The sequence below is a fragment of the Ursus arctos genome, unplaced genomic scaffold, assembly GCF_023065955.2.
Source record: "Ursus arctos isolate Adak ecotype North America unplaced genomic scaffold, UrsArc2.0 scaffold_18, whole genome shotgun sequence".
NCBI classification, from domain to species: domain Eukaryota; kingdom Metazoa; phylum Chordata; class Mammalia; order Carnivora; family Ursidae; genus Ursus; species Ursus arctos.
This window is the reverse complement of record NW_026622852.1, coordinates 57,784,130-57,810,026: the sequence shown is the minus strand read 5'-3', so window position 1 is coordinate 57,810,026 and position 25,897 is coordinate 57,784,130. Positions and strand designations below refer to the sequence as shown.

General features: G+C 59.7%; 1 protein-coding gene across 2 annotated transcripts in view; it reads left to right on the top strand.

Moving 5' to 3' along the window:
* VAV2 (vav guanine nucleotide exchange factor 2) overlaps positions 1-25,897 on the top strand; it is a 167,913-nt gene that overhangs the window by 104,695 nt on the left and 37,321 nt on the right. For both annotated transcript variants that reach the window (XM_026514298.4, XM_057313820.1), the window contains exons 4-8: positions 3,176-3,244; positions 19,489-19,591; positions 22,474-22,572; positions 24,577-24,645; positions 25,700-25,800. In XM_026514298.4, coding sequence (XP_026370083.1) covers positions 3,176-3,244; positions 19,489-19,591; positions 22,474-22,572; positions 24,577-24,645; positions 25,700-25,800 — 441 coding nt within the window. The remainder of the gene's footprint in view (positions 1-3,175; positions 3,245-19,488; positions 19,592-22,473; positions 22,573-24,576; positions 24,646-25,699; positions 25,801-25,897) is intronic.

The window sequence follows — 25,897 nt, the reverse complement described above, 5'->3', positions numbered from 1 at the left end:
CCAGCACTGAGTTCCCACGTTCCGGGAGACTCCCTAGTCCCTGGCAGACCAGGCGGCAGCCGTCCCCTGCAGGGCAGTGCCGGGGGCTGGATGCCCCCAGGCCTCTGGGGCCCAGTCTGCACTCTGGGGGCCTTGGGCCCATCTCACCCTCTGGGATGGGAACCCGGGGCCCCGGCCCCCACCCGTCTCTCGGACACACGAGGCTGACCAAGGAGGACCGGAGCCATCCGTGACCCTGCCAGTGAACACGGACTGCGGAGGTCACTTGCAGGGAGCTTTCTGTGCCTCGGAATTCCAGCTTCTTCCAGAACACGCGCAGTGAAGGATGGAGTTAGAATGTGTCTCAGACCCTGGATCCCTTTCATCTGAACGCCCGCGGAACGTGGGAACGTGAACACTGTGTCCTAGATTCTCTGGACGCAGCTGAGTGATCTGGAACCCCCACGTGGGAGCCAGGCGCTGACCCGATGCGGTCTTACCTTCCGGAGAAGGAACTTTTGTTTCCGGGGTATGTTCTTCTGAGGCTCTGTGGGGCGGGGCAGAGACCCCGCTGGTGGTGCTGACTCTGCGTCCCCTGGGGGAGGGGCTGCCCCTTGAACACCAGTGAATGAACGAAGGAGAAGGCACGAGTGATTCGGAACTAGGAGTTGGGCTCTCGTGTGTCCTTTGTACAGGGGTTTGGGCTGAGACACCCCCTCAGGGTGCCCTGTTTTCAGGTCCCCTTCCTCTAGCCGGTGACTCCTCGTGCCCCGGTACGGGGGCAGTGATCGTCCCGTGCAGATATGGCCGCTGGATGCTGAAACTGTCCTTGTGGGGGAAGGGGGGGTGTGGGGGTGCTCCTTGAGCAGCGGTGTGGAACTCTCACTTGCTGCCCCCGGGAGGAGGGGGTGCTGGGGAAGCTTGGTGGGGCGGAGTAGACCCTGCCGGACGCTTCTCCGCTTCCGGCCCGGGCATCCCCTTCATTCCCTTGGCGCTCCAAGTGGGAAACTTCACTTCCCAGAAGCTGGGCTCAAGGAAGTGCGTGCTCAGGAAGGTTCTGATGGGACAAGAGGAGCCCATCCTGCCGCGGGGGGACCTGGGGGACCTGCTCTGTGTTTAACCTGCGATCATATCTCTGCAGACACTTCGCTGTGCTTCTGCTCGTCCCCTCCTCTTAAATAGCAGATTAACTCTGCTGTTAGCGTTAGTGTGGGGGTGTCTTGTCGAGCTGGGAGGGGAAGCTGGGGGGTAGTTGTGGCACGGCGGGGGGGGGGGGTCTGGATGATCTGCAGTACCTGAGACAGAAGGATGGAGCCAGTCCTTGCTGCAGCGTGATCCCTCAGGCTTTAAGATACAGCGGGAATGGAGCCCCGTACGGTGCCCCCTGTGCAAACGGGTGTCCCCAGTGTTAAACCGGGGTCAGTGTTGTGAAGTCACAACTCAGGGGTGACTTGAATACCTCCACGTGGGTTCTCAGACCTTCTTGAAGATGCTTTCCTGGATCTAATTCAGGGCTGCCATTTGTTGTTGTCCTGAGGGGGTGGGGGTCAGAACAGCCCGAGACTACGTGACATCCAGTTATCTGTCCACCCATCCGCTCCCCAACCCACCTACCCCCTCCCTGACCTCTTGGCCACTCTTTGACCGCCCCATCTCATTCATGTGTGCATCGACCTACAAATCAACAACCGCTGTCCCACCCACCTGTCCTAACAGACAGCCGTCCGTCAAACACCCATTTATCTGTCCATCTGTCTGTCCATGCCTTTCTAGCGCCAGGCTCCACGGTGGGCAGACATGAGCCCAGGCCGAGAGCATGGTCAGATCTTCCCGCATGAGGTGTGGCTAATGGAATCTCGAAGGGAGCTAGGTCTTGGGGAACGGGGTGGGGCAGGGAAGTGGGGGCAGAGTGGACGGGAGCAGGGCCGCCCCCACCCCGTGTGTTCCTGTCTCATCTTGGGGCCAGCCCCCAGCAGCCAGGCCGGCGGTCCCTCCCTCTCCTACTCTCACCCATGCTTGTGGTCATCTGTCTTTGGCAGAAATGGACTGGGTTTGCAGCTCCGTTCTCCAGGGCATTTGTGGCCCTGAACGAGGATGTTAGGATACCAGGAGCAGACTCTGTTCTGCTCGATTCTGAGCTGCCCAGCTGGCAGCGCTGGACCCTCAACTCCCCCCCCCACACGTGTTCCTCGCCTCTCTACACGTGTTCACCACAAGTGATGTCAGCCTTAGGATTTGACAGTGCCAAGGTCACTGTCACCCTTGTCAAGAGCAGTTTCATTGGGGGGGGGTGTGGACATAGATTCGGTGGCCAGAGAGGAGGTTGCGTGGGAGAGATGGTGGGAGAGATGAATGGACCGCTCCTCGGGCACAAGGGAGGGGGGACATGGCAGGGGCTGGGAGGCCAGGGAGTGGCATCAGGGGACAGCTTACCTGTGGGGATGACCCAGGAGGGAAGGAACATCGGTGCAGCCATCGAGCGGACACTGAAGAGACTGCCATGCTCCGTCTGGGGCCCCTTCTCCCCATGGCTCTCTTTCCAGAGGGGAGACAAGTCCTTCAGGAAGGCAGCCAGTGACAGAAGGTCCCAGCGCTTTTCAGGACATGCTCTGACCTCAAGCCGGGCCCCCATGGGCTGGTGGGCAGGATGGCAGGGGAGCGCCAGCCTTCTCAGAGGCCCTGGCATGTGCCCGGGGTGGTAGGCAGCCTCCCACACAGTGCGCTCGGCCACTGCCCTCGGGGCTGCAGGGTGCGTGCCCCTGGAGCTCCGCCGTGCCTGCCAGAATGCCCTCCTACGTCCTGTCCTCCAGGGGGATGGAGCTGGCAGCCCTCCCGGCCTGTGCTAAAAACCGTGAGGTGCCCCAGAGCCCACATCCCCGTTTCTGGAATCCCCCTGAAGTGCGGAGGCAGGAGTGTCCCAGCGGTGAAAGTTGCTTGCTGTCCCTGACTCAGTTCCCCCATTTGCCAGCAGGGCCACGGAGGCCTACGGAGAGTGACCTCCAGTGTCCCAGGGCCAAGCTGGGCTCTGCTCACCCTGGACTCCTCCACCTGCTGGTTCTGATGCACGTGCCACTGTTGTGTGAACCGCTTCCTCCCACGAGAGCAGACAGCCCGCCACTGCAGGGCCGTGGGGCACTGGGGCTGGGTGCCTGGCCAGGCCGAGGAGACCTGCTCACCCCCTCTCCTCTCTCCACAGGCCCTTTCCCTCGGAGGAGACCGCCGAGAATGACGACGATGTCTATCGCAGCCTGGAGGAGCTGGCGGAGTAAGGAGCTGGCGGGACCGGGGTGGGGCGGGGATGGAGACGGGGGATTCGTGGCCCCACTCCGGGGAGAGCTACCCTGCTGTCCCGCTCAGGGCCTCTCCACATGGTTGGTGGTGGCAGGGGTGCCCCCAGGCCAGGGTGAGAACGCGAGCCTCCGTGAGAGCTCAGGCGGACAAGTGCGTCTTCACTTCACTCCTCCCTCCGTGTTCTGGAAGGTTCCTCAGCTTCTGCTGGCGGCAGGGGGAGCTGGTGTTTCCAGAAGCAGGGGCCTCGAGCTCCGGCTACAAGCAGAGGCAGTTTGTGGGTTCAGGGGTGTCTCGTGGCCCGACAGGGGTGGGTGAGGGGCCAAGACCAGCCCATCTGAGGCCACAGGGGGCAACCCCTTTCTCCATGACCCCACACTCACGTGGCCCTATCTCTGAAGACTTCCCTGTTCCATTCTACGCAGCCCAGGTCTGGCCACCCTCGGGCTGTTTGCCTCACGGTCCTGGAGCCCCCAGGAACCAACGAGAAGCCCGGGGCGGTGGCTCTTCCCGAAGAGGTGGTCTGGCTCTGCGGGGTCAGCTGTGGCCAGGGGTAGGGTCAGGGAAGGGGCCCGGGCAGCAGTGGGATGGTTTCTGCAGGCGAGGAGGCTCGAGAAGTGATGGGTTTGTCCCAGCCCTGGGGTGGTGACTGGGGGCTCCTGACCCGGCTGGCCTCCTGCCCTTCCCAGCTTCCTGCCGACTGGACCCCACATTCCTGTTTGACGGCAGACGTGGCTTTTTTCCAGAGAAATGGCCGCTGCTTCCGGGAGGACTTACCATGCCTCTCCCCTCCCTCTTGCAGCACAGACTAGGAGTGAGACCCAGTAAGAGCTGGCGATTCCTTTGCACCTGCCTGCCCCGCAGTGTCGAGGCTGTGTGCTTAGTGCCCGCCCTCCCCTCCGGGGCTGCCTCTAGGGTGTGGGGCCCGGCAAGTATTTTTGCAGGATCCCCGTCTATGTAAGCAGTCTGAGTCATCCAGAACCCAGCATGTCAGCACCGTGCTGGCGGCCCGAGCTTGGGAGTCTGTGAATGAGGCAGCTCGCCAGCCAGCAGGAGCGGCTGCCCCAAGCCTACCCTCCTGAGCCTGGGCTGGCCCCAGGGCCTTGGGATGACCCTGCTGTGACGTGTGGGACTCCTTGGGGCTCCTGTTGGCCCCATGCAGGTTCGAGGCCTGAAGAGTGCCCTGCAGGAAACACGTGGGGCCGGAGTCCACACGAGTTGTGTCCGGGTCGTAGAGCACCCCGCCTGCTTGCCCTGACCTGTCCCAGGAATCAGAGGGACGTGGCTGTTGAGAAAGGGGCCTCTTGGGGTGCGGGCCTGAATAAGAGGTTGCTCCCCGAGCCCTGCAAAGGGTAGGGAAACTGAGGCTCAGAGGCACAGCTGGAGGGAGGTCCCCCAGGGGGTGAGGGCCCAGCCCATCCCCCCTCTCCCCTGCTGCCAACTGCAGCCCCCTCGCTTCCTGAGCTCAGGCTGGCAGTGCTCTTGCCCTCTCTTCCTGGCATCTCCTGCCTTGAGGTCCTTCTCATCTGCCACATCTGGGCCTAGGTATCCCCCACCTGGGGAAGCCTCTCATACCACCCTCTGACCCCAAAGGGCACTCACAACCCCGTTGGGCCTTCGGGCTGCCCATGGGGTGCACCGTGATTAGGTGGGGAAATGTCTGTCTTCTGCAGACCGGCGGGTTCTGAGGTCAGACCCTGTGTCTTTCTCACCCCCCACCTTCAGCCCCTAGCGGCACGCACCCCACGCACACAGTCCGGCAGCAAGTCCTATGCAGTAATGACGGTGATGGGGGTGGTGCTGACGGAGCCTTTGCGGGGCCCGGCACTGCTGAGACGTCATCTCCTTATATACACCCCCACCATCTCTTTGTGGGGTCTGCTCTGCAGGGTCCCTATTTCTCAGACATGGTACAGAGGCCTGGAGCCCAAGAGCCCCCGTCCAGTGCCGAGAGTGGGGTCCTCAGCTGCCATTCTCCTAAGACACCAACGTGAGGCTGAGGGTCCACGTCCTCTGGAAACACTCCTCTGTGGTCAGCACAGACCGAGGGCTCCAGGAGGACAGGGACTGACTGGCCTCGTGCAGCCCAGACCAGGCACGAATCACGTCCTCGGACCAGCTGGGGATCCCAGCGCCCTCCGCGGGCTGCTGGTGTGTGCTCAGTGCTGTGTTCCTGTGCCCTGAGTCCCGCTGTGGCCCTGGGGTGCCCATTTCCCCCGTGACCAACCCCTGGAACCAGACCCAGGACGTGACTCCGCTCGCATGGAGAAGCCAGGCCAGGGGGCACGTGCCGGCAGCGTTATTCTGCGATGTCAGGAGCGCGCCTCCTTAGTCCAGTGAGTTCCTTAGGACCCTGGTTATTGCCGACGCAAATCACGAATTGCAGGGAAGGGGGGTGAATTCAGGTCTTTAACTCGCAGTTTGGTCCCAGCGGTGCCAGTTTAATAAATTTTTCATGCTTTCTCCCCCCTTCTCCTTTCACTGAAAAGCACAATTTTCTAGCGTCTTGTCTCCCTGGGCTTGGGATTGATATTTATCCATTATGACAATTTACGAGACACAAACAGACCTGCCGTTGCGTACCTGGCCCTGCTGGGGGAGAGGAGGCGGCTGCAAGGCTGGAGCTGGGGCACCGGCTCGGATCCGACGGCTGGCAGCGGAGGGAAGCAGGCAGTGACATTTCGAGCGCAGCCGGCTAACTCTTTGCCTTGGGCTCTTGGCCAGGTGTCCGAAGTGATGATCGCCTTGTGCTTCCGGAGGGCCCTGCCGGTCGCCCAGACCTCAGACACATAGCAGCTCTTTGAGGTTATCGGACGCTGCCCCCCACCGCAGGGAAGCTGGTGTGGTTCTCGGGGCTCCGGTGAGGGACCGCCACGAGTGGCGGCACCACGTACGCATTTCCCACAGTCGGTCATGTGTCTGTTCAGTGGCCAGCTAAGCCCTCCCTGCGTGCCAGTGCAGGGTCAGGAGCTGGACGCGTAAGGGGGAATGAGACCCACCCCCTGCCTCTAGGACCCCAGGAGGGTCACGTGGGTCTCCCATGGGGGGCCCTTTTGGAATACCCCGTAGAGGGGTCGTTCTTACTGGGGGTGTCTGGAGCCCTCACCGTCCCCAGTGTCCCCAGTAGGGTACAGAGAGCTCTGCAGCCTCAGCCCGCAGGACATTGCTCCCCAGCGAAAGCCCCCTTCTGGGCCACCTGCAGCAGGGACGTTGGCCGTGCAGGGGAATCCGTCCATCCTGCTGCCGCCACGTCTTGTGTCCGAAGCAGCAAAGCCCTACCCATTGGACATAGCCCGGGAGCCTGGCTACCTGGTCACCTCCTGCTTGCATGGTCTTTGGCAAGTGACCCACCTCTGTGCCTCGGTTTCCCTGTGTGTAACCCATAGGTGTCAGGGTCGGCTTCGGGAAGACCATCAATGATACTGTGGGCGGCACAGCGTCCAGTGGGCACACTATGAGCCCCCAGGCGAGGATGGCGGTCCCGTCTACCCGTTTCACCAAAACTCTGGCTCCCCCCCGCCCCTCCCCCGTTTCCAAATGGCCGGGCAGGGCCGTCCGGGAGAACAGGAACACAAGCCACATGCGTGACTGTAGGTTTTCTGGTAGAAACAGAAGGAGGTGAAATTAAATGTAAGAGTGTATTTTTATTTAACCCCATGTATCCAAAATCGGTACTCGCTCAGTGTGCAAGCCAGCGCGGCCGATCACTAATGCGGTAGCTTGCCTTCTCCCCCGCGGCACGGGGTCCAGTCTGGTGCGTGCTTGACGCTCATGGCACAGCTCAGTTCACTGGGCCACATTTGTGAGCTCACAGCCACGTGTGGCCGGTGGCCCCAGTCCTGGGTCCAGAACACGGTTCCAGGAGCTTGTGCGGAGCCCTCCCCACATTTGAAGGGGTGATGCTGGGCTAACAGTACGTTCTCAAGTGCTCTAAGCTCACTTCCGAGATCACTGAATAATGTATAATCAAATAATAGAGCAGCTGGTTGAAAAAATTAGCACGAAATATTGCCGCTTCAATGGCCCACTTCAAGCTCCCGGGGCGCCATCCCTGACCGCGGAGCTGGGAACAGAGGCACTCGGCTCTCTCTTCCCAGCCCCCTCTGCCTTCTTCGACGGTGTGGGGGGCTCCGCTGCCGGGATCTTCTCCTGGCATTTGGACACGGCGGCTTTGGGATTGGAACCTACACCTTTTCTGTGTTTAGGGACTAGGAACGGATGGTGGGGTTTCTTGCCCCAAATGAGGCCAAGGGGCTTGGGTGGGTCACAGTAACAGGACACCCCAGCTCTGCTCAGCTGTCCTGCCTGGCGGTGCAGGGGGTGGGAGGCAGGGACGGGGTGCCAAAGCCCGCAGGGACGGGGTGCCAAAGCCCACAGTGACGGGTGGCGGCCCGTGAAGGGCGGAGCTGGGTGGAAGGTGCCTGGTCCATGGCTGCGTGGGGAGGAAGGTGGAAGGTGCCTGGTCCATGGCTGCGTGGGGAGGCCGCGATGCCCCGACACGTGGTGGCTTCTGTCTGGAGGGGTTGCTGGGAGCTCCCTGGGGCAGGAGCTTGGAGAGATCTCAGGCGGCTTCTCTGCTGTATGCGCCCCCGGATGCTGGGTCGTGACCCGGGCTCTGGCTTTGCTCCGTCACATTCTCCATCCTTTCAAGGGGCCTCGGTTGCCCGGTGACACAGTGCCACTCATTCGGGGCGTGCCGGCGAGGCCTGCTTATCTGAAGCTGAGCAACTGCAAAGGTGATGTTCTGTCTTACTCGGGGCACATCAGGTCCTTTGTAGGGCCTCAGTTTCCCTCCCTCTGAAATGAAAGCAGCTTCGAGCTTGCAGGATCCACGGCTTTATGATCGAGGAGCCCGCTGCTTAGCACCCCCGTCACTTCCCTGGGCGTTGGAGTGATTTTCGGGCTTAAACAAATGTGATTGTGGCACGGCAGGGGATATAATTTATCCATAAATGTAGAGCTGCATGCTTTATTGAATCGTAAAATGACTTCACAGCTTTAAACGTGTCATGTTAGCATCGTTGGGATAATTTTTTAAGATGCATGAAATGTAGAAGGAGTGTCCCAAGTTGATGCTCCTTCAAGGGCACGAGGACGTCATCTGGCAGCGGGGGTCTTTCTTGTCCCCGGAGAGGGAGGCGGGGTGCACAGGGGGCGGGGGCCGGCCTGCCACGAGGGCCCCCTCATGGGCAGGAAATGGGGAGCAGTCGCTGCACCCAACTGTGACCCCCATCCGAGTGACAGCCTGTCCCCGCCCACCGCCCTTGCCCACTGCACGGAAAGCTTGTTTGAAAACCATCCCAAGTTCACTGATGTTAAAGCCACTTGTGTGGCTTGAAAGTTCAGTGTTTCACAGATACGTGCATGTGCGGGGATGTCCGTGTTGGGTCGGGGGGGGGCAGGTTTGGGGACATCTGCTGTTCACCCCAAAGGATCGCTTTTCCACAGGGGACAAGTTTGGAATCAGACAATGCAGAAACAGCCCCGCTGAAAACGAACAGCAGCCCCCTGGCACTGTGGGGCGGGCGGCCCCTCCCCAGCCCCCAGGGAGGACCCCAGCAGCCCCACCGTCTGAAGGAGGTTGAAGGAAAGCCTCCCAGAGTGGAGGTGTCAGCGGGAGGAGGCTGGCGGAGGGGGCGGGGGGGGCCAGGGAGCCCTGGGCGCTGCGCAGGTGTCCCTGTGCCCTGCGGTCTCAGTGCTCGAGGGCGCCTCCCAGAATTCAGGGCCCCAGCTCTGGGCTGCTAAGGCGGTAACAGCCGGACACAGTGATGCCACAGCCCTCTTCCGGCGAGGCCACCTTCTGTGTGGCTGAGCTGCCTCTCATCTGGCCGTTGAGGTCTCAGGGAGTGCCGACGGTGGGCCAGGCGTGTGCGGTCCCCAGCTGGCCGTCCTTGGCAGCATGTGGGCCCTAAACCCTGTGGAGGGTCTGTCCATCCTCATGTGGGCTCCGGGAGGCCCCGCGTGGTTGTGGGGCCTGGCCGAGTGGAAAGCGTGAAGGCAGCGTCCGTGGCGCACACACGGAGTCTGTTCCCACGCGGAGCCCTGCGTGCGGGTCCCCCTTTGGACCGGACCCTGGCTCCGAGGGATGAGGGTGCCTGCACACAGCAGCGCAGGGGCAGAGCTGCGCTTTTAACAGGGTCCACATGGCTCAGCAGGCCGCCTGCCCCAGGACTGTGTGACAGGGCCTGCCACGGACCTGCTCTTCTAACTCCACACGGGGGTCAGGCCAGGAGACCAGGAGGGCTTCCTGGGGGAGGTCTTGCTGCAAGTACACTTTGAGGGAGCATAGGACTTGCCAAAGTGTGATTTAAGAAACCTTCCCTCTCCCCCGCTGGGCTGCTTACTGCCTTATTTTGGGCCAGAGTCCGGGGAGGGTCTGGGTCTCCGCTGCGTCTCTGTGGGTTACTCAGGAATTCAGGGCTGGCAGTCCTGCCCCCAAAGTCACCGTGTCTGTATGTGTGGCCCGGTGGTGGGGCAGGCAGCCCTGGAGCCCTGGCCTCTCTGTCCTGCCCCTGTGGTCCAGACCAGCTGCCCTTCCAGAGCTGGCTACAGGACAGGCTGGGCAGAGGGCCGTCCGTCCAAACCCTGCCCGGTAACCAGGCTCCTAGGACCTTCCTCTCATTCTGGTTGTGGAGACAGCTGCCCACAGCTGGTGAGATGGGCCGCCCAATGCTCTGCTCCCCACAGCTCCGAGGTTTCCCGTTCTGCCCTCCTGGAACATCTCGGCCCCTTGGTACACGGGCCTGAGCTGCTCGGGCTGGCCTGAAACCCTGCTTCCTGACCCCTGGTTTGTTCATTCCCTGTGCTCGAGTCTGCACGAGGGGCCCTCATGAATGAATGCAGAGCAGTTGCCCCGGTGCCCCTCTGCCCTGCTAAATATTCAGATGGATGCAGGCCCCTGGATATAGCCCACACTTACGTGAATTTTTATTCTTGATACCTAATTAGCCCCGGGTCCTTTCGTGACCAAGCAGGTCACAGCGGTTCTGTGGCCTGATTTCACAGTCTCTGCCGGGGGGTGGGGGAGGCCAGTGTGGAGGGAAGTTTCCAAGATGTGCACAATCATCTTGGTCCCAGGAGGAAGCAGGGACCAGCTGGGCTTGGCTGGGAGAGGTTCGCCTTCTGTCTAATCAGGGCCTCTCTAAATCTCTTTCTCCATACTCGCTCCTGGGATGCTCTGAGTATAAAGACCAGGCCTTTTTAACATTGTTTCCCTTGTGTTCAATACATACTTGATGTCGTGGCTTAGGGGGCGCCCGGGTGGCTCAGTCGGTGAAGCGTCTGCCTTTGGCTCAGGTCACAATCCCGGGGTCTGGGTTCTGTGCTTGGCAGGGAGTCTGCTTCTCCCTCTCCCTCTGCCCCCCTGTCGCCCCCCACTTGTGCTCTCTCTCGCACACTCTGTCTCTCAAATAAATAAATAGAAATCTTTTAAAAAAGTACTGCTTGAAACATGAATACGCCTAACACCCTGCATTTCAGCACAGAGTGTCCTGTCACGTGCATGATCCCTGCTGTAATGGCTTACAAATCTGCATCCTACAAAACCCAGCCTGGAGGGCACCTCTTCCAGGAAGCCACCCTGGCCTTACTAGGCCAAATGAAGTGCTCCTTCCCCGGAAGATTAAAAGCACACCAGGACTGTCTCTGTCACCGTGTCACTATAGCCTTCCTGTGTTTGTCCCCCGCCCCCAGAGCTGAGCTCCCCCTTAAGGGCAGGCAGCTTGACCTGAGCCCTGTGCCCTGGCACAGACGACGTGCCTGGCGGTAGTGGGGAGGTCCTGAGCCTTTGGTCTTCCCATTCTGAGGCCCCGAGCAGCAGTCCCCGAGTGCCAGGCCCCATCATCTCAGCCTTCACAACACTGCAAAGTGGCTTGGTCCTGTCCCCATTCTGCCATTGAAGACATAAGGCTCAGAGAGGGTTAGGTGACTTTCCTGTGGTCACACAGCACACTTTACATGACAGTGTAGGGACTGAACCCCTGAGCCATCTGCTGCTGTGACCCAGGACACTCCTCTGGACCTTCCCCTGATCACCCAGCCCTGGGTGGGGGGGATGCCCTTGTACTACTTAGAAAGTAACCCCGGGAAAAGAGAGGGTTTTGGTAGGGAGCACGGTGCCAGGAGAGCTGGGCTGCCCTGGGAGTCTGGCAGCCAGGGTCTCGTCTTGGTGTGCTTCTACATGGCTTGGCAGCCTAGGGGGCCTGCCTTGCCCTCTCTGGGCCCTGCTGTAGGAAGAGCAGCCCCTCCCTCCCAGGTTGGGGTGAGGGTCTGCTTAGGGTCTATGTGTCTGTCCCTACGTGCGGCCACCCAGCCCACAGCTGGCTTCTGCTGGCCCTCCGAGGCCCCCTCTCCCTGCTGCGCGGCGTGGACCGAGGTCAGGAAATGTCCGATTTGGTTTCCAAGTAACAAGTTAATGGTGGTTCGGTGTCCAGCTTCCCGGCATCAGACAGCCCAGGGCCAGAACGCACATCCGCGCCTGTCAGTAGCGATGCTTTATGTCCACCGTAAACACAGCCTTGCCGGAGGCCGAGAGCAGAGAGTTTGTTCGCCTTTCTTTGATTTTCCGCAGGCGGCGGGCCTCTCGGAGCAGCTGACTTTCTGTAACAAAATCGGGGCAGGCAGGCCAGGCTTCAGGGGCCGGGCCGCGGGGTCTGCGGCGGGAGGGGAGGCGGGTTTCTGCCCTCTCTGGGGGGCAGCGGGCCATTGTGAGGACGAAAATAATTGTTGGGATTTAGCATCTGTCAGCGCGGCTGCCTGCTGGAAAACAGCAGGAGCGAAAAGATGAGCCCGCGAGAGAGAGGGAGAAGGGGGAGCGGGAGAGGGAGAGGTGGGAGGGCCGGTCACTGCCCCCCCCCCCCCAGCGGAGCAGTGGGTGAGGGCTGGGGAGGCCGGGGCCACCCGTGTCCGAGGAGGGGAACCAGGTGGGTCTTGCCGGGGCGTGGGTCTGGCCCCGACCCAGGACGCTCACCTGCCCTTTCCGATTTGGTTCAGGATCTCCCCCACCCGCCCCGTTCGCACCGTCCTTGGGCCCGCTCGTGGGCAGCGGGACAGGGAAGGGCCGTCTCTGAAGCCCTCAAAGTCCCCGTTGGCTCTGAGACCTGGCCTCCAGACTCCCAGCCTCAAGTGTTTCAAAACCTGGACGGTGTTTTATTTCTTCACTGAGCGCAGGTCCCTGTGCTAACTATCGTCCCACTGAGCCTCCCCTCCCACCCTCGATGCTGGCAGCCCGCCGCCCCTTACTGAGCACCTGCTGTATGCCAGGCCTGCACGTTCATCGTGGCTGATCCTTCCAACCACCTTACCGGCAGGGTGGGGTTATTCCTACTTCGCAGATGGGGAGACTGAGGCTTAGGTCCTCCTGCCCAGAGTGACGCAGCCAGAAACTGGCAGAGCTGAGGGCTGATCTCTGATGCGTCTGGCTGCTTCTCCTCCGGGTGAGCGGACTAGTGAGTCAAGTTCCTGCCGCTGGCGTGCCCCTGTCTGGCCTGAGGAGGTAAGGACCCGCCAGCTCTCGTCCGGTGCTGACCGAGTGCTGTGACATGCACAGCTTCCGTGTGGCACGGACCTTGAGGTTTTCCGTGACATGTAGCCTCTGGTGAGTTAGAACCTCCCCAAGATGAGTCTCTGTTGGCCTGAGGGACTGATTGGCAAAAGAGCCAGGGTGTAATCGGGACGATCTCAGACGAAAGCGACACGGAGCACATGGGATCGCCCTCTGCTGATTCAGAAGGTGTTTTTGGATTTTGCGGGATAGTGGGAGGTGGGGCTGGGGTTGCTTCAAGTGCGCCAGGCCCAGATGGGAGACCTTCGCCCCTATGGGACTGTGTACAGGCCCCGGTTCTGGGTGCCGGGTCATCGCTGGACACCCAGGAGGCTTGTGTCACCGGAGACCAGAGGCCAGGATCCTCATGCACGTGCATCTCCCTCCTGGTCGGTGCGCCGCACTCAGGACACTCCAACACTCGGGGGACTCACGCTCCCCTCCCCTGCCATAGCTGTCGTTTCTTTTTCCTTCCCTCTAATAGCCACGGCCGTCAGGTGCACCGGGCCCAGCAGGTCATGACATAAACTAATCTGTTGTAACAGATGCTTAAGACGTGTCATCTGTCCCCGACCCCGTTTGGGAAACTCACTTTTGGAGATGATGCCTTTGCTAAAAAAGTGACAGTGGGACGTCTGTGCCCATGTTGGCCAGAGGGTCAGAACTGTTGGGAACCAGAGCTTGTCGCCCTGCGCAGATGATGCCACGGCATTCTAGAAGCATCTCAGTTGTAGCTGCTGCCCTGTCCGTCTCCCCACCTGGACGGCGAGGTGCATGGTGCAGCGTGGACGCCATTGACAAGTTGCTGGCACAGAACTGGTCTGAGGAGAGCTGTTGATTTAAAAATCACATCTGATGGGTGTTTTATCTTAGTTGCCGAGTTACACAAATATGTTTGATTTTACTTTCATAATGTTTTTTGAAGTTTATTTAAGTAACCTCTACACACAACGTGGGGCTCAAACTCACAACCCCGAGATCAAGAGCCGCATGGTCTTCCAACTGAGCCAGCCGGGGGCCCCCATAATTTCACTTTAGTGAAGAAGAAACCCACTTCTTCGCTGCTGCCTTTACCCCCTCCCCTGTCCCATAGCGTGGAACACGCGTGAAGGGGATTCTAGTGCAGGTGTCTTGTCATTTCAGGTAATATCACAAACCTGTATTTCTTAGAGCTCATTGGCCTGAGCTAAGTAACGTTTGGGAGAGTGTTTCTGTACGTGAAAGAAAGGTAAACGTAGAAAGCATGGGGGTGTGAGTGGTCTACGGCTGTATGATGAGGACCCCCAGAGGAGGGAAAACTGAGGCCATCATAGGCAGATGACTGATGATTCGCTTCTCTGGTCTCCGGCAGGCTTTGGGTAACATTGTGCAGAGCAGAGGGAAGGGACGGTGCCTGCGTCTTTCAGATTTTTCTGTCGCAAGTTAAGACACCAGAACACAGCTCTACGTCTTGTGTTTCTGGCTGCCTGTCTTTAGCCACAGAGCCCTGAGTGAGTCGGAAGAGGTGAATGGGAAGGGGTGCGTGAAGAGGGATCCCGTATGAATGAATGTTCCTTGTCTTCACTGATTTTGAGGAAGGAAACAGACTGGGAGCATGGTAGTGGATGTGTGTTGGGGTAACTGCTCTGGGTGTCTTCCCAGGGTCCTAGTCTGTGTGGTCCTGTCCCTTCTGTGAGCACAGGGAGGGGGGAGGGACAGTGTCCTGTCACTCTTACCTGGAGGAGCCCCAGGTTCTTCAAGGAGCGCTCACTGTGTGTGGGATTGGAGGGTTTGTAGCCTTCGCCTGACCAGGTAGAAAGCTGCACTCCCGTCAGCCTGAGGTGTCAGAGGAAAGACATTGAGGCTGGTAGGGCAGCAGAAAGTTAGGAGGGAAATGCTGGCAGGGAGAGACCTGAGAGAGCAGGAGCCCCAGGATCTAATAATCCACCGAAATCCCTGGCTGACCATTAAACCTCGTACACACAAGAAAGACCCTGAGGCTGCCAGGAAAAAAAAAAAAAATCCAGCTTCCAGAAGCTAAATTCAGCAGTATTGCTTTGCTGCTCACTACTGGAAAGACAGAGTTTGAAGTTTGAGTCCAGCCGAGTCGACAGTCTGTTAGAACACGTATTCAGTAGAAATAACGGAATCTCCGTAGCACATCGTTCGTCATGCCTGGTGTTCAGTACAAAGTCATCAAACTTGCAACGACACAGAAAAAGTCCTATTGAGAAAAAAAAGAGAAAAAGTCGTAGGAACCAACCCGGAGGGAACTCTGATGTTACAATTAGCAGCTTTTGTAAACACGGGCGGGGACGTAGAGGAAAATGTGCACCAAATGAATGTACAGTTGGGGAACCTCAGCAGAGGGATAGATGCAACGACGAGGGCCAAGTGCAGACCCTAAAACTGAGAAGCTCGGTAACTGAAATGAACGGTCACTGGATGTGCTTTGATAGAAGTTGCAGATGGCAGAGGAGGGAGTCCCTGACTTAAAGGTCGTTAAAGGTCGTGCAGTGGAAGAAATACACCCGAAGGAACAGAGAGAAAAGAAGATGCCAGCAGCGCCTCGGACACGTGGGGCCGTGCCAAGGGGTCCAACATACGTGTAATGGGAACCCCAGAGGGAGAAGAGAGAGACAATGGGCAGAGGGAAAAAACTGACCAACATAGTGGCCCCAGACTATCCAACTTCCTAAACCTCTGTAATAAAACCATAAGATATTGTTGAGAGAAATGGAGGAGGACCTTGTAACTGGTGGTGTATGTACTATGTTCATGGATTGGAAGAGGATACTGTTAAGGTGCCTGGTCTCCCAGCGGGCTGGTTTTGTTTGTTTGTTTGTTTGTTTGTTTGTTTGTTTGTTTGTTTTTGGACAAGATTATTGTAAGGTTTCTACTGAAATACAAAGGACCTTCGAATAGCCCTAAACAATCTCATAAAAGAACAAAGCTAGGGACTTAAACCACCTGGTTTTAGGACTTACTGTTAAAAAACGGAAGTAATCAAAACAAATTGCACCTGCCACAGGCATAGGTGAGTAGGTTGACGATATAGATTATAAAATTCCAAGACAGACCCACACTTGCATGGGCAGTGGTTTTGGTCTCTAAGTGATCCAGCAGGAAGAAGGACGTTTTCAACCAGTTGTCCCGAAACCCCTGGATATCCCTAAGGAGAAGTGGACCTCGATCTCTACCCCACACCATGCACGGAAGTCTGAGATGGATCAGAGACCTGAGCTAAACACTAAAATTATAATCTCTTAGACGGAAAAGCAGGAGACAAATCCCAGCACCCTGGAAAACAAAGATTTCTTAGACAAGATGCAGCGATTTCTTAGATGGGACACAGGACAGAGTCAGGACACCATAGGAGAAAAATGTGATGTTAGCCTTTTTTAAAATTAAAAACGAATGTTTTTCAAAAGATATCACTAAGAAAATAAGTAGCCAAAACCAGAGACTGGGAAAAATTCACAAAACATACCTGATGCAAAACTTGTGTCCAGAATATATAAAGAGCTCTATTTCTTTTTCAGTAGGAAAAGGGCAACTGATTTTTAGAAATGGAGGGAAGTCTCAAGCAGGCCTTTCACAAAGGACGATGCACAAATGTCCAGAAATACACGGAAAATCCTAGACATCATCAGCCATCGGGGAAATGCAAAGTAAGACTGTAGCGATGGTTCACGACATGCCCCTTCCAGGGGCCAAAATCAGAGAGGCTAATACCACCCAGAGCTGCAGAGAACACAGGACAACCAGATACTCCAAACGAGGAGGCCGCCCACGCATTCGTCGGAAGGAGAAGGGTTGGCAAATGGCGTGTTGTTCCTACAGTGGACGGTACCTGGCAGTAGACGGGAATGAGCTGCCGTGCAGGCGACGGCACAGATGGATCTGAGGCGAGATGTCGGGGCTGCATGGGTGAGTGAGCTCTGGCTCTTACAGGTGGCTCCAGGGAAGAGGGAGTCTTCTCTGGGACCCAGTCGTCTGCTCAGGCCTCGAAGTATCTTCAAGTCCAGCCTGTGCAGGAAGCTTCTCTACCATCCACCCTTCACCGTCCCCTCCCTCATTAACATACCGCCGCTCTTCTTTGGGCTCAGGATGGGGCTGCTGCTTGATTCACCCCAAGATCTGTAGATCCGCTCTTGGATTTCTCAGTGCCCCTCCTGCCCATCATCAGGCGGTCGGTGAATGAAGGTGGTGACCTGTCCAGCTGACCAGGAGGTGGCAGAACAGGAGTATGGCCTCCCAAGAATCCAGAAGGTCTTGGTAAGGTCCCTGGCACCACGTGCCCCAGCTTTCTCACCTGTACCCTGGAGAGCCTTGGGCTCGTTTGGGGAAGCAAAGAAATTGCATCTCGAGCTCAGACTGTGGCTGACCCATGGTGGGACTTCCCTGAGTTCTTTCCTTCTAAGGGGGTGGGACAGAGTCTGGGGGTCAGTTAGGATGTCCCCCTCAAACGTGGGCTGAGGACGGGGGCCCCTGTGCTGGCAGTTGGCTGCCCCTGAACCAGGTGACCTGAGGCCCCTCTCCAGGCCTACTTTCGGTGATTTTTATTCATTTCATTAGCTCTTAGGATATTTAACTGTCAGAGGCCCCCACCTCCTTCCCCCAGCCCATCAGAGCAAAGCCGATGTCTGTCTCCGGACAGTGTGAATGGCCTCCGCTGCCTTCGAGGTGTCTAATTTAGAGCCTGAAACCTTCCCAGTCTCCCCTTGGTTCCACGGTGTCAGAACTCTCGACAGTGGCTTTGTCACGCGCCTCGCTCTGCTGCACGGCAGAAATCGGGGGTGGCTGGCACCTGCCAGAAAGAACCCTTGCCGGTACTTGCTGGACACCAAGGAACGTGGCGGGCAGCACTCCCAGAGCCATTTCCTTGGGGACGGCATCTGGAGAGGCAGAGGAGGTGATCTGTGTCAACACGAGCAGCCCTTCCCAAGGCCCATCCAGGGGGACGGACCTCTGAGATGGTGGGTTCCTGTGGGTCCCCAGCCGAGTCCCTGTCACCGCTGGGGCACTGCTCTGCACTGTGGGGCCTCAGACAGCTGTCCACATGGAAACGGCCGCGGGGCTCTCCGCCTCCGAGGGTGTGTGAGGCTAGAAAGGATCAGTGTTTTCCAAGTGCCAAGCAGGTGCGTTGGCACAGAAGGGCTCACCGGTGGGCAATCGTTACTGAGTCTGTGAGCTGGTCTAGTGCGGTGTGACCTGTCCCCTGCCAGCTTCTGTCCCGTGGCCAGTGCTGGGCTTCCATACATCTGGAGTGGCACAGAGGGAAGTACCCAGCGCAGCGGCCTCCTCTCCTTCCCTGCTCATCGGCTGCCTGTGGGGGTCTCATCAAGTCGGAGCTGGCTCACCTACCCCCCACCCGAGCCCCCCCAGAGGGAAGCCCAGATGTGTCACCGCAGTCATGCTCAGTCTCATGGGGAGGCACCCAGGGCTTAGGGGAGCCCCCTCTGGCTGGCTGCAGAGGCCTCTCCTGAATACAAACTCTCCCTCCCTATCTCACGTAGATCTTGAATGATCTTTCCCGGCCCCCCACCCTCCCAGCCTGTCAGATGACAAGCCGGGTTTGGGACGGGGCTGGAAACCCATTCATGAGAGCTGCTGGGTATCATTTCTGCTCTCTCTGTCCCTGGCTGCCCTGTGGCCCTGAACTCTGGCCACCCAGTGCCCTGGAGAGGGGAGATGCTCTTCCAAATCTCCGTGCCTTCTGGAAATCAGCTTTGCCAGGTGCTGCTTTGAGCCTGGGCTCTGAGATGTGTCCGTACGGGGATGGCATGTGCCTCCAGGGCGAGCTGGCCCCCACAGCCGTCTGCAGAGCTGCTCAGCCCTGGGCCCGGGACACCGTGGCCCCGCCGCATGTAGTTGGATTGGCTCATTTGCTGATGGATATATTTGTTGAGCACCTGCTGTCTATTGGGAACGTTGTTCAGAAGGGCTAAGAAGTTGGGTTTGTCCAGGGAAGAGACAGACTCATCCACAGAAACTTAGAAAATAACAGGAGATACAGCAAGAAGGATAGACTTTGTATGAGAGCACGGGGAGGGGGCAGTCCTGGATCACAGACTGGGCTGGGGATCCCCGAGGGCCTCCCGGAGGAGGTGTCCTAGGATCCAAGTCGGGCAAGGCTGAGGGGACAGTTTGTTGGAGTAAAATCAGAGCATGGTGGTTGATTAGAGTCTAAAGTGAGTGGTGATCTCCTTACACTTGTTTGCAAAGCTGCATCACGAGCTCCGTGCTCCTCTCCGCTCCCTCTGCTTCCTTACCGCCTAGTAGGGAAGGCATCCGTGTGTGAGCTCTGCTCCTTGACCCGCACACCTCCGCGACAGTGCTGGGGATGCCCGGGGCTGACCGAGAGCACGCGGGGCTCCAGGTCACGGGCGTGGTGGCGTGAGCCCCCAGCATTCACTAACGGGTGGAGAAGTTAGGGCGTGGTCACAGTAGGTCCTTGTAGACGTGGGGCAGGTGGAGCGCGAGGCGATGCTCTCTACGCCACCTGGTGTAAACACAGAGAAGCCCCAGGAGGCAGGTACGCCACCCCGTTTTGTGGACCCGAACATGGAGGTCGAGCGGGAGGGGCTCATGGTGGTCCTGAGCCCTGCTCCTCCCACGAGGCCCCTTGTGCTGCGTTCCCGTGTAGACCTGACTGGGCCCTCCCTTCCATGCGCCTGACGTGCTTCCCTCCCGCACAGTGAGCATGACCTGGGGGAGGACATCTACGACTGCGTCCCGTGCGAGGACGAGGGCGACGACATCTATGAGGACATTATCAAGGTGGAGGTGCAGCAGCCCATGGTAAGCCGCCCCTCGCTCGCAGCGTGGCCCCCGCTCCGAAAGCTCCAAGCTCCCGGGGGGTGAGGGGCTCTCTGGAGCAGAGGGAGCTCCCGAGGCTGCACCCCAGGCCCTCTGGCCCCTGTGGGCTTCCTCGCTGTCCTCGGGCCCAGTCCTCCCTATGGGACGTTCTGAGAAGACCGGAGTGTGACAGTGCCGCCCCGGAATTCTCCGGAGGGTGTGCTGGATTCCAAGTCCTTCCTGCCCGGGGAGTCTGAAAATAGCGCCTGGGGCTCAGACGCACGGAGCGCACATCATTTTACTCCTTTGTGCGGAGAGCAAGGAGACCGCCGTTGGCTCAATTAGCCAGCTGTGCGTCTTTTATGTGGCAAGGATATTTATTTCCGAGCCGATGTTGGCTAATAATCTTTCGGACACCAGTTCGCTGCCGGGCGGGTTTATTGCCAGCAGCTGCCGTGCGGCGGGCTGGGGTCCTGTCGGCCCGGGAGGGGGAGGTTGGGGCCCTCGGGGGCAGGCCACAGCCCCCTGGGTCCCCACGCTCCTGGGAGATGGCCCAAATGCCACTTGCCAACTGTGGAAGCTTTTGACGCTGTTTGCTTTCACTGAAGAAACGGGGAATTTCTCAGGAAGCAAATTTCAGTGTTTTCCTTCGGTGTGGGAGTAACCAGCTGGTGGTGGAAAAACAAAGCTGGGGCGACAGCTCCCCAACGAGGCCTTTCCCGCTCTGGTGGCATCTGCCCCCACCAGCATCACGCCAGGAGAGGCACAGAGAAACATGGCAGTGGGGCTCCCAGCCCCCAAACTCTGCTCTTTGGAACGGAATGGGTTTCTCGTTTTGCTCCTGAAGGGTTTGAGGGTCCCCACCATTACCAGGGGTCTCTCTCTGTGATCCCAAGTCTGCCCAGGGCCAATGCTGCCCTTCCCTCAGGCAGCCTTGCGGTGGGGCAGCTCTGCCCCTGAACCTGTCCAGGGGACCAGTTATGGGGCTGGAAGGCCAAGCTATCGCCCGGCTGATGGAGATCTCTGCTTTGCCCCCCCGGAGCTGGCCTGAAAGGCAGGCCAGCCCTCTGGATTTGGGGCCACATCCCTCCCAAGCCCTTTGAAGTTGAAGGTTGTGCGGGGGTGGGGGGGAGTGGATGCTGTGGCCCCAGGCACTTGGCAGGGGGCTCCCTTGCCTCTAGGCTGGAGATGCCCCCAAGAGTCCCCATCTGTGCCTGGCTTGCAGAGACCCTAGAGTGGGCCATCCCCAGGGCCTGCTGCTGTCCCTGGTCCTGAAGCGCATAGGGCAGGCTCCGGGCTGTTTACAGGACCTGCAGGGACTGTGGGGGAGACAGGCTGACATCCCACCTGCCCTGCTCCGCTCAGTGTCCTGACAGCACTCCGTGCTGCTGCTCACAAGCTGTCCTGTCGGTCTCGTAGCATGGGCCTCCGGCCTCCTGCCCGTCCTCCGAGATAAAACAGCTGGTTTTACTTCCTCCCCGGTCATGTCCGGAGCTATCCGAACAGTCTAAGTGGAAGGTAGATGGAGACCTTCCCAAAGGAAGCTAAAGCCAGGGGACGGCAGGTGCCACTCTCGGAGCCCGCACAGGAGGAAGGGCCGAGCGCCGTCCCTCCCCACGCAGCCAGGCTGACACTCGGGCGGGCGGACGGGCACAGGGCTGTGACAGGATCCTGGGGCTGTTGGGTAAATGCAGATGAGTGTCCCTGCCTCCCCAGCACAGCCCGGATAATGAGCTGACACTGTTAATTGGTTCTCTCTGTGATTTATTTCTTCACGCTTTCAGATAAGATACATGCAGGTAAGTGGCAGGTGGAGGGAGGCCCGGGATAAATTCTGCCAGCACCATCCTCCTCCACCTTGCAGAGAGGTCTCCGATCTCTTGGAAAAAGCCTGGGACCCTGTCCACACCGAGATGCTGTCAGGCCCCACATTTTTACACATGGTTTTAGGGGGATCATAGGCCCCCAACATCCCTCTGAAGCCCTGAGAGCAGCAGTGTAGCACCCAGACCACAGGGGGCTTGGGAAGGAGCCCTGGGGGACCTCCTGCCTGATCCTGGCCCCCCTGGGTGATGTGCCCCATCTGGCACTTTCTTTGGAGCCCTCGGCCCCAGCAAACTCCAGCGGGGCCCCTGGGGCGTTTCCTAAAGGAGGAGGATGGCATTGGGGCAGATAGGAGCCCACATGGCGTGTCAGGCCCAGCCATGCTTCCCCAGAGCCTCACTTAGGGATCTGTGTGGCTCACTCAGCCTAAAAGGACGTGAGGAGAGGGTCTGGAAATCCAGAGAGCCTCTGAACAGTCACCCCACCTGCAGCTTCTTCCCCCATCCCTGTGGCCACACAGGCTCCTGGTCAATCCCACCTGTGGCCACATTCCCCCCAGAGATAGGGAGCAGGCCCTGCCACAGAACCATGTCCCCGGTGACCCCTGCCATTGAGCTGGTCCCTCAGGACCCTGGGTAGAGGCTGGGGACCCTGGGAAAGCCCAGCCCGGCACTAACAGGTCGGTGCTCGGTCAGCTGCTGGGTTGGTGGACACAGGTCCTCGGGGAGCTGGTCAGAGCCTCTCCCTGTGCACATAGTAGGCCCTGTAAGCATGCCCCACCTGCTGTCTATGCTGGAGGGGCTGGCTCATGCGGGCCCCACGCCGGTCTAGTAAAATTCAGAATAGTGCATCAGGAGCCCAGATTCTAGAAGCTTCCGTGCCTTTCTCTGAGCTGTCACCAGTCCTCAGGTTCATGCCACACACGCCCCGTGCCTCAGTTTCCTCATCTGCAGAAGCAGGGGAAGGGCTTAGGCCCCCTTCTATCTGCTACCCAAGCCCTCCATGTCACCCCTGGTGACCCCGTGGCCAGGCCTGGCTCATGTCCTGTGTCCTTCCTTCAGAAAATGGGCATGTCCGAGGAAGACAAGAGGAACTGCTGCTTGCTGGAGATTCAGGAGACTGAGGCCAAGTACTACCGAACCCTGGAGGACATCGAGAAGGTGGGTGCAGGCCCCCGCCCTCTCCGGGCACCACCGGTCCCTTGGGGTGTGGCTGCCACCAGGCACCCCCCACCCCCAGCCCCCCACACAGGCTTCGGGCTCCAGCTGGCCAGAGTCCTCGTGGGCTGTCACCCTCGCCCCCGGGCCCACCTCCCGGCCCTCAGCCCTCACCTCGGCCCAGGACCGTCCTGAGCTTGTCTGGGTGGCTCCTTCCCGACTAAGCTGGGCATCGTTAATGGCCTCTGCTCCTCATGGCGCCGGGCTTAGCTCCTGATGAATACTCTCTCCTGCATGCTGGGTGCTAAATTAAGCGCTTTGTGTATACCTTCTCCCCTAAGGCATTCTCTGCCCTCAGTTTCCCACTCTGTAAATTGGGGTAACAGTAATATCACCCCAGAGGTGGCTATGGGTGTCCTGCCGCTGGGGTATAGTCAGGGCCCATGACGTCAGCCTGCAGAGCCCCCACGGCAGACCCTGTGCTCCCCTGAATGGCTGGTCAGTCGTCTCTCCCTGCTGGCCTCCCGAGCTCCTTGAGGACCACGGATGGGCCTTCTCCTGGCCCCACCCTGCTCTGGCCTCCCGTGGACACCGGCTCAGAGACATTTCCCTGTCACTTGAGAGTCCTTGTTGCCAATGGCCGGTGCTTACTGGGTGAAAACCCAACATTGTTTTCAAGGTAGAGCCTCCCTGGCTCTTCTTGGCTTGTGGTGTAGGACCAAGTGTGGCCATGACTGTGGAGCCTCCAGCCAGGAGTCCTGGGCTGCCCTTGGCCCCCAGTCCGGCCCAGGCCTCAGAATGACATTTCCTCGGCTCCTGCCTCAGCCAGCCCCATGTGCCTGCCCTTCCCTCCCACTGGCCACTGGCCTTTCTGCAAACATACCAGCACCCTCCTGGCCGCACACCCTGGCGCTGGCTCTCCACCTGCCCCTCCCCGGACAGTCCCCCTCCTTCCGCCAGTCCCCGCTCCCAGGTCAGCTCCTTCCAGGGCCCTGCAGGCCTCACACTTCCTCCACACAGCCTAAGTCCCGTGGCAGGAAACTGGTGGGCTGCTGCGGTCTGTCTCCACCTCTGGGACATGGCCGGCCTCACGGGCAGGGCTGTGGGTCCCCGGCGTGATGCACATTGGTGGTTAAGCAGGGAGTGGGCTCGGCCAGGGCATGCAGGGTGCTGAGCACTCGGGGGCAATCCCATGTTAATCCTCCCCTACCCGTGGAGGTAGGTGTTGCTTCCCCCGCGTCGCAGGTGAGAACACCCAGTCACCGGCCAGTGCCAGCCCATGCTCGGCGCAGGGAAAGCTGCTTGGCCACCTCCAGCGGCCGCCAGTGTCCTGCTCTGTACGCAGCCAAGGAGAGGCGCGAGGGCCCAGCATCCCTGGGGGAGAGGGTGGCAGGTCCTGCCCTGCCGGGCCTCTGGGGCACGACTTGACGGTTTCCCACATGTACGTCTCCTCGGAGGCTGGGCTTGGAGGACTCTGGCAGGACCCTTCCCTGCCACGGCGGGGCTCCTGGGGTTGGGGGCATCTCTGGATGACAGGTTTAGGGCTGTACTTCAGCTCAGGGATCTAAGTGTCGGGTGGGAAGTGAGGCCCTGTCCCCTGTCCCCTTGCGTGATGTGCTCACCTCTCTGGCCTCAGTTTCCTGAAACGTCTCAAACAGCCATAGCAGCACCAACCCCAGTTGCAGTAGGGTTGAAGTCTAGCCTGTCAGACACCACAGCGCTTTGCCCTTGTGGTGGCTGTGGGCGCTTGGCTCCGTCGTCCCCAGCCCCGCACTCTGCCGTGCCGTCGTCACCCCACAGAACGAAGCCCACGTGTCCCCAGAATGCATGCATTCTCCAGCGACGCTGGGCCCTGGTTCGTGCCCCAGGCCTGCATCACCGCCCCACGGAGAGCCCCTGGCCCCTGCCCCTTGGCGAGGTTGTCAGAGCCCCCCCACTGGCAGCTGTGGCCTCGAAGGGGCTGGCACCCTCCAGGCGAGCTGACGGTGGTGGGCTTCCCTGTTCTAGAACTACATGACACCCCTGAGGCTGGTGCTGAGCCCGGCGGACGTGACAGCCATCTTCATCAACCTGGAGGTAAGGGTTCCAGCCCGCGGCTCACCGCGGCAGGCTCAGGCTCCTGACCGGCTCGGGCGTCAAGCGGGTCCCAAGCTGACTGTCCCGCGGGTCCCGGGGAGCTGCGTCCCTGCCAGGGGCACGGTTGGTTGGTGCTGTGGGGTGCTTTTCAGACTGACAGGCAGGAGGGGAGTAGCCCCCCCTTCCCTCTGAGAACTTTGGTCTCAGGAGACAGGAGGACGAGGTTTCTGCGAGCTTCCGTGGCCTGCCGTCTGTGCTGGCCTAGGAGAGCTTTGAGGTTTGTCAGCCGGAGAGCAGTGTGTCCCCTCCAGCTCTGCACACGTCTGCCCAGACACGGGAAGGTGATGTCCTGTGAGGAGGCTCGCCTTGATGTGGTCAGCAGAGCGGGCAGGGGTTGGCGGGAGGCTCTGGAAGCTATACCCGGGTGGGCTTCCTCCGGGAACGCCCGGCGGGTGCAGCAGCTCCTGCCCGCCTCCCGCGGCCCCTCGTGAGCTCGAGGGGTGGGTGCTGGTCCTGGGGGAGGCTGAGCCAGACTCGGGAGGTTCTAGCGCTCTGTGCCCCCTCCTCAGAGTTTGTCCTGCCGCGCGTGGTGGCCAGCACAAATGGCCATGGACAGAGGGGGAGCCGGACCGGGGGCTGTGGGGAGCCCCGGAGTGCTGCCTGCCGGTTGTCCGGCTGCTCTGAGATGTGGACAAACACCTGTCCCCATGGAGAAAGTCCACCCCCAGAGCCGCAGACCAGGGCAGAGCGCCCCATGTGCCTGCACACCGCGGGAGGGTAACAAGGATGCTGAGTGGCCATAGCCGCCCGGGGCCGTCGTGGTCCCGTTCTGGCATCGGGGCCTGCCCTGGGTCGGCCACCCCGTGTCCAGACAGGCCGAGCAGGTCCCGTCATGCGCCCGGCGCTGCAGCACCTTCTAGTGTTTGCGAGGGGAAGCGCGCCCGGCGCCGGGGCCTCACGCTCGTGTCCGTATTTGCGCCCGGAGAGAGTGATTCACGAGCCCGTGGCCCTGCCGGCCCAGCGCACCTGTTCACGCGCTGACTGTCCTTCCCAGGACCTGATCAAGGTGCATAACAGCTTCCTGCGGGCCATCGACGTGTCCATGATGGCAGGGGGCAGCACTCTGGCCAAGGTCTTCCTCGATTTCAAGGAAAGGTGAGTGGCAGGCCCGCCTTGCCGGTCCCGCCCTGTCTGCGGGGCCTCAGGTTTTGCTATGGGGATGGGGCGGAGCTGGCCGGTTGGGGTTTTCTCA